This window comes from Cricetulus griseus, chromosome 3, assembly GCF_003668045.3.
Source record: "Cricetulus griseus strain 17A/GY chromosome 3, alternate assembly CriGri-PICRH-1.0, whole genome shotgun sequence".
NCBI classification, from domain to species: Eukaryota; Metazoa; Chordata; class Mammalia; order Rodentia; family Cricetidae; genus Cricetulus; species Cricetulus griseus.
In genome coordinates, this window is record NC_048596.1 from 116,040,881 (window position 1) to 116,048,613 (window position 7,733).

The 7,733-nt window shown below is 45.0% G+C and overlaps 1 protein-coding gene across 1 annotated transcript in view; it reads left to right on the forward strand.

The window, feature by feature from the left end:
• LOC113831894 overlaps positions 1-7,463 on the forward strand; it is a 15,770-nt gene extending 8,307 nt beyond the window's left edge. Inside the window, exons 4-6 of the mRNA XM_035441642.1 lie at positions 4,848-5,046; positions 5,207-5,454; positions 7,431-7,463. Coding sequence (XP_035297533.1) covers positions 4,848-5,046; positions 5,207-5,454; positions 7,431-7,463 — 480 coding nt within the window. The remainder of the gene's footprint in view (positions 1-4,847; positions 5,047-5,206; positions 5,455-7,430) is intronic.
• Positions 7,464-7,733: the final 270 nt, after the last annotated feature.

Below are 7,733 nucleotides of genomic sequence, written 5' to 3' on the forward strand. Positions count from 1 at the left end.
ACAGAGCAAAATCTAACAGAATGAGAGGGAGATAACACTGTACCTGTACATAGCAGGAAGTCTTGCCATCCCTCTGAACTGACTGAAAACTGTGTAAAACAGAAAATTAAAGTCCATATAGTCAGCATTAATATGAAGAATATCATAAACCACCTTGACCTATGTCGTGGCACCATATCCTGATGGATTAAGGTAACTACCCACTGAAAAATTAGTTGCATTGTAATACCTAATGAAACTATTAATAGCCAGGCAGTGGTGGCATACACCTTTAGTCCCAGCATTTGGGACACAGATGCAGGTGGAACTCTGTGAGTTCAAGATCAGCCTGGTCTATGAGAACTAGTTCCAGGGCAGGTTCAAAAGCCACACAGGGAAACCCTGTCTTGGAAAAACAAAACAAAACAAAACAAAAACAAAACAACAACAACAAAAAGAAGTTATTAATATATAAGACAAAGAACTGGAGCTAAATGCTAAATGCTAGTTGATATGGAATCTACTTGAATCAGGCTCTTACTATATGACACAGGCTGCTCTGAAGTTTTCAAATTCTCCTACTGCAGCCTCCTGGGTGTTGGGATTACAGATGTGTGCTACTGTGCACATCTTAAAATGAATTACTAAAAAATATTCAAATATGTCAAAAGGAGACGAGGAAGGGAGAACAAAAGAACACACACACACACACACACACACACACACACACACACACACCAGAAGGTAAAACAGCTAAACAGTGGTAGACCTAAGTTTAACCATATCAAGTACCGCATTAAATATCTATATAGTGTAAAGGAATATCCAATTATATTCTGTTATGAATGTATTTTAAACACAGTGACAAAGAGCCACACCTGGTGTGCCTCCAAGGTCTCAGATACTCACCAGGCTGAGATGACAATATCACTGGAGCCTGGAGTTGACACCAGCCTGAGAAACAAGTGAGACTCCCATCTCAAAATCAAAAGTACATGTAAAGACACAAACAGACATAGGTCAATGGGGAAAAGGAAAACAAGCGAGTGATAAAAGACACAGATGCAATTAGCAAGCATGACATTAGCTAAAGACTTCAGTTCAAGCATTAGCAGAGGCACAGGGGGATATTCATAATAAATGTCAGTTTATCCAAAGATGTAGCAATCAAAAAATGTTTCTATATGCAATAAGAGGCTCAAACTCCACAGAGCAAAATCTAACAGAATGAGAGGGAGATAACACTGTACCTGTACATAGCAGGAAGTCTTGCCATCCCTCTGAACTGACTGAAAACTGTGTAAAACAGAAAATTAAAGTCCATATAGTCAGCATTAATATGAAGAATATCATAAACCACCTTGACCTATGTGTGCTTACAGACCACTACACCTGAACCTGCAGAATACACGTGCAAGGGTGCAAAGCATGCTCAGTAGAACAGACCAGAGCAAACCTCAGTAAGTTCATGGGGATTGAAAGCTAGCTCTTATTCTCTGACCAAGGCAGGGTGGACATGAAGCCTTGAGTACCTGAGGACAGTGAAGCGTGAGGAAAAGGTGCTGAGGAGATCAGGCAGTCATGGAATCAGATATCAGATGTTGAAAGTTGGGACGATAAAGTGTGGTGCTCAGCATCTGGCCCCAGACTTCCTGGTTAGCCACTTTTATCTGCCACGATACATGGCCAACTTGCCCTCTCTCCTCTGGTCACAGAAGATGAACTTCTTACAAGGAGTGAAATGTGGTGACTACTGTGGGTCTTGGACACACAAATGATGGGGGAGCAGAACACCAGAGTCTATGAACCAGAAGGAAACTTTACTCCTGACACCCAGGGCAAAAAGAAGCTTACCAGCTAACTGTCCACCGTGAGAGTACAGGCTTCTGATATTGTGGGGAACAGTAGAGGGTTTTGAGCCTCTTTGGGGGGTGTGGGGGGGTGAGACAGGGTTTTCTCTGTGGAACTTTGGAGCCTATCCTGGCACTCACTCTGTAAGGCCAGGCTGGCCTTGAACTCACAGAGATTCATCTGCATCTGCCTCACAAGAGCTGGGATTAAAGGTGTGTGCCACTAATGGAAGTCTTGAGTAGAGTATCTTTTTAAAGTGAAAACTAACCATCAGGCATGGGACAAGACAATTTTTTTTTTTTTTTTTTTTTTTTACAATCTTGAAGGTTAAGCTTAGAGTCACTTTAACATTTTTAAGATTACAATTTCTTTCTTATAGGGTGTTGGCTTAAGGTATTTACAGCTATCCTGACACAGGTATTTTTCCTCTTCCTGGGAAGGATACAAGACAATGTGGTAGAAGGTCACATGGAGCAGTAGTTGAAGATTAAGGAAATGAAGGAGCTGGGAGTACCATAGAAGCAACTATATTAAAGGTTAAAGTTGGCCCATAGGAGTTGTAAGAACAAGGGGCTTAGTTAACCTTTGACTAATGACGAAGCTGCTGGCTATAAGGCAAAAAAAAAAACATTGTTTAAGTTAAACTTCAGCTGCTGACAGACCTGTGGTCTCTCAGGTTTCATCTCTCTAGGCTTACAATTTTATATTCCTGGGATCTTCACTACAAGGTAAGCCGCTTACATTATGGGCTCATATTCAGGTGGGGTCACAGTGACTGGAGCCTCTGGAAAGGGAGGGATGGTCAGAAGAAGTGGGCTTCCACTCTGACCTTGTTTTAGCTGTAGGTACCTGGCTGGGAGCAGTGTCCCCAAAGCCAGTCACAGGGACTCTCTGCCACTGCTGTTTCTGATAGGCAGGGTGAGAGAAAGAAGGGCTCAGGCCTCCAAGCCAGGATCCCCAACAGGTTGGGCAGTGTTGTCAGCCCCTGGACCATGGGATTGAGAAACTTGTCTCCCAGGCACTGGTGGTTCCAGGGTGTTGCTCTTGGTCTTTTACTATAACTAAATGAATGAATGCAAAATGCAAGAGTAGCTGCTTCTCTAGTCAGGAAGAAAACAGGGGCAATACTTCCTGGGGGTGGGGGCTGGAGGTAGGATTCCACGAACCATTTAAGAGGTCCCAGCATTCCAGAGGCAGTCCCATACCCTGGTTCAGTCAAATCATCCCAGTTTGAACACTGGTTCTATCACTTTTTAGATGTAACCTTAACAACCTCCCCAAGCCTCATTTTCCCTCCTTCCAAATAAAAATGACAGTAGGATCTGCATGACATTGTTGCTAGGGCTAATTGTGGCCTTCATATAGCTTTTAGCCATAAGTATTATTGTTCATTATAGGTGGAACATCAGCCATGGGCCTGGAACCCTGTTTGAAAGGGCAAAGGCCAAACTGATGGCAGCCAGACTGCCTCTCCACCCCCCCATGGGAAATTTGAGGGAGAGTCTGGGTTTTCAATTGAGTGATTCCTTTTGATCACTGAGACAGGGGTTAGAGGGAGACCACCAGCCTTTGGGACCCATTGTTCTTCTCTGAAATGAGAAAGAGGTATTCTCCCCAGCCCTCCACTTGGTGCTCAAATGTGCATGCTGAGGCCAATGGCAAGTTCAGGAGCCAACTAGACCTCAGATAAACAAACCCTGCTCTCTGGTATTGTCCTTATCCCAAAGAGTTCTCAGTGATTCACAGTGGTCAGCTGATGCCCAGCTGGCCAACCTTATTGTCCCCAGTTTACAGATGAGTAAGTTGAGGTAGAGAGAGAAGGGCTTTTTGATGTCCTATATGGAGAGGTGACATAGGTCTCTCAAGCTGTAATCAACACAACACAACAGATACTGGCAGCCAGAGCAGGGAGATCAGGTGAAGTACCTGGTGATGACGACTGGTTTTTCTCTTCCCTAGATGAGCTTCTCAACTCAGGTAAATGGAAGAGAAGTGCTTGGTTCATCATGTTTCCTCCCCAGACAGGGTTCCAGCTGTCTCAACAGAGTCCAGGACAGTGCACTGTCTTCCATAGCTGTGACTTCTGCTTGACCCAGTGGGTATGGGGTGAATGGGGGGCTCGGAATAAAGTGCTCTCCTTATTTGGTGGATACTAGTATGGCCCATGAACAAAGGGTACAAGGACACCAAGATGCCCAGAGTCCTGGGATGAAGGGTCACTCATTAGTCCTAGGTCCTTTAGCAGTACCCCAATAGTCCTCTCTTTTCTTCTCTCTTCTCTCTCCCACCTCCCTCTCTGCAACCAAAGCTCAGGTATAACCAGGGCAATGAAATCATCCTTCCAAGTTCCCAGAGCCCTCTGTCACAGTAAAGATGAGAAACTAAACTTGATTTATCAGTTTCGTATAGGAAAAAAATGCCATGGTGTTTCTGTACTACATGGGACTCATGATGGTCATGCGGTGAACACAGATTAGCTTGTGTACTCCAGCAAGATTTGAGATTTCCCCAATTTCCTCCTGAAAATAAGGATACTGTACCTATCTTGAGAATTGTAGCAAGGAGTGAGTGAATGCACATTTGCTATTGAGTTTATTGTACATGGGAGGTATCTACCCTGGTGTAGATCTCACTGAAGTTTTCCTGTTTCTTCAGGCCCACCTCTCAACCCAGGTGCCTGCTGACTCCACAAAACCAGTATTGCTTGTAGGAAGGACAAGACTGTAGCCGAATAAGGAAGGAGATCCAGGAGCAATGAGAGGGAGGAGAAAAGAGTGGAGGGTTTGGGGATAAGTGGGTAACGGTGGGTGGCAGGGGACTCTCAATTGGTGGAAGTATGTGGTCCTTAGGGTGGCTCAGGACAGGTGAATCTGTGGTTTTCAGGTGTCTCGAATCTAAGTACAGGGAGGAAGGTGTAAATTAATGAAGACCACCTGCCTAGGGCCCCACCCCAAGCCAGGTCTGACCTAACGAAGCCTGAGCACACAACCTGAAGTCTGAGACATTTCTCCTCTTAGAGCCTGGCAGGGGTATACAGCACCCTTGCAATCTTCAATGAGGCATTCCTGATGAAGCACTTCCAGGATGTGGAGTTAGACCAAGGCGATCCTCAGCCTGGAGACCTTTACCTGTTCCAGTTGCAGTCTGCTAAGGTGCAGCAGTTCGCGGCCCACGTGGGTGTTTACTGCGGCCATGGAGAGATCATACACTTTGAGGGTGAGCGAAAGCAAACTTGTCCAGTCATGAGGGGACAGCACTGGGATGAAAACTGGTAAGAAAGCATAGGTCTCTGAAAAGGGGAGGGGCAGCCCAGGTATGAGACTTCAGTTTGAGAAAATGGTGGCTCTGATTTTCACTGGATCTGCTACCCTTGCAGGAAAGAACCCCGGTGGTAGTGAAGTAGAAATGCTTGTGAATTCTTGTGAAGGTGTTGTGCACAAAGAGGGCCTTCAGTGGCTGAAGCAATCCCGAAATCTCATTCGTGTTCTTCGAAAACGTGGTGGCGTTGACTGTAAAATGCTGGAACAACGAGTGCAAAATGCTATGAGCAGCAAACCTCCTGAATACCATCCTACTAAAAACAACTGCATGCACTTTGCACTGGGCCTGTTGGGCATGGACTCAGTAAGCACTACTTGTCTAGCCACACATATCCCCATCCCAGCCCCTGAGTTTGCTAGCAAATGCACCTACCCAACCTGCTCCAGCAAAATTCACATGTTCCCCTCTCCTACTACTCTCAAACAAGTTTCCTCTAAATTTAAGGTCTTTTCTCTGCAGTCCAAAAGTCCCCAGAAACAAATTGGTATGCCTACTTGAGAAGTTATACACTATGAAACCCTTTTGAGCCCTTGCCAGGGCGTCCTCAAGCCCCTGTTCTTTGATCCAGACATGGTTTCTGAATACTACCAATCTCCTACCCAGGTGGTGGTTCAACACCATAATTTTTCTTCCTTCAGGAGAATTTTCTGAAAGGACACATCAAGAACAAGTTCTCAGCCCAAAGAGAATAGTTTGCCCCAGAGGGACAGAGGCAGAGGACAGAAGACGAGGGAGAGGGGGGTAAAGGGGTAAGGGAGAAGGGGAAGAGATATTTTCCCCAGAGGGTCAAAGGACTGCCTCGGGATAAAGTGCAGGCAGATGGGGCTCACAGGCAAATGGCAGTTTATAAAGGGAAAAGGGTAACCCCTGTTAGGGTGAGTTAGTTTGTTGTGATTGGGCATGTTGATTAGGGGCCTTTTTTTGTTTTCTTTTTTTTTTTATTTGAATTAGATACAAGATTGAATTACATGACAATCCCAGTTCCCTTCTCCCTCCCTTCCTCCCCTACCACCCCCCCAACTAAAACCCTACCTATCACATATCCTTTCTTCTATTCTTCCCCTGACTCAAACTTTCTGCTCCTCATGACCTCTGCATCCTTCCTCTTCTCTTCTCATTCTCATAGCTCCCTCCCTCCTCTTCTCATGCTCTCAATTTGCTCAGGGGATCATGACCCTTTCCCCTTCTCCAAGGGACCATGTATGTCTCTCTTAGGGTCCTCCTTGTTTACTAGCTTCTCTGGCAGTGTGGATTGCAGGCTGGTAATCCTTTACTCTATGTCTAAAATCCACATATGAGTGAGTACATATCATGTTTGTCTTTTTGTGATTGGGTTACCTCGCTCAGAATGGTTTCTTCAAGTTCCATCCATTTTCCTGCAAATTTCAAGATTCCATTGTTTTTTTCTGCTGGGTAGTACTCCATTGTGTAAATGTATCACATTTTCTCTATCTATTCTTCGGTTGAGGGGCATCTAGGTTGCTTCCAGTTTCTGGCTATTAGAAATAGTGCTTCTATGAACATCATTGAACAGATGTCCTTGTTATATGAATGTGCTTCTTTTGGGTATATGCCCAGGAGTGGAATTGCTGGACCTTGTGGTAGACTCATTCCCATTTTCTTGAGGAGTCACCATACTGATTTCCAAAGTGGCTGTACAAGTTGGCACTCCCACCAGTAGTAGAGAAGTGTTCCCAAAAGGGGCCTTTTGATTGGTGAACTTCAATACTTTAATAGCTAGACCTTGGTCACCAGCCTCAGGAGGAGGAAGTAGTCAAATAATGGAATAGACCTTGGTGGCTAGCCTTAGGAATGTAATCTAACAGTTAGCAAGGACAGGGAATGGGGAAAGACAAAACCTAGAGTCTTTTTTGCCATGCTCTGGCCTACCTTTGGTTTCTATTGACCCAAAGTCCACCTTTCTGAGTTCCACCCATTTCCAAACAGCCCACCAATTCTGATCTTGGAGACTCGGGATATCCTAGTTCTTCAAGTCAAGGCAGCCCTTGGGAACTCTTTCATTTTCCAAGCGTCACCAGGAGTTTCCAACCACTCTACTCCATTCACAAAATCTAGCACAAAGAGATATAATAACCCATACATCAGTCCAGTTTAGGGTTATCTCTCCATCCAGACCTACTATTCCCTTTCTTCCTTCCCTCCCACTCCCCCTTCTCTCCTTTGGGTCTTGGGAGCAAACTCCAGGAATCACAAAGGCCTGGAGACCAGGAGATTATACCAGACATAACTAAGCCTGTTACTTCTCCCTTATCTCCTAGATGTCAATGGATTTGGACTTGACCAGGAATTGATATGACTTGAGCCCTTCCTAGAAGCCAGAAGAGACTTCAGTAGGGATCATTAAAGTGTTTTCTAAACTTAATTAGGATATTAGATGTTCTCTCTACTCCACCTGGAACTGCTCTGCTCCCAAAATGCACTTAGTGATGCTTCCTGGGTCATCCTGCCTTTAAATTCTACTTCTTCCTGGAAACTGTGGATCTTCCCACTTAGTAGGCAGGTTGCCCCTGGAGGGATTTAGGCTGTGTGAAGAGGAGGTTGGAAAGGTACCATTTCATCAA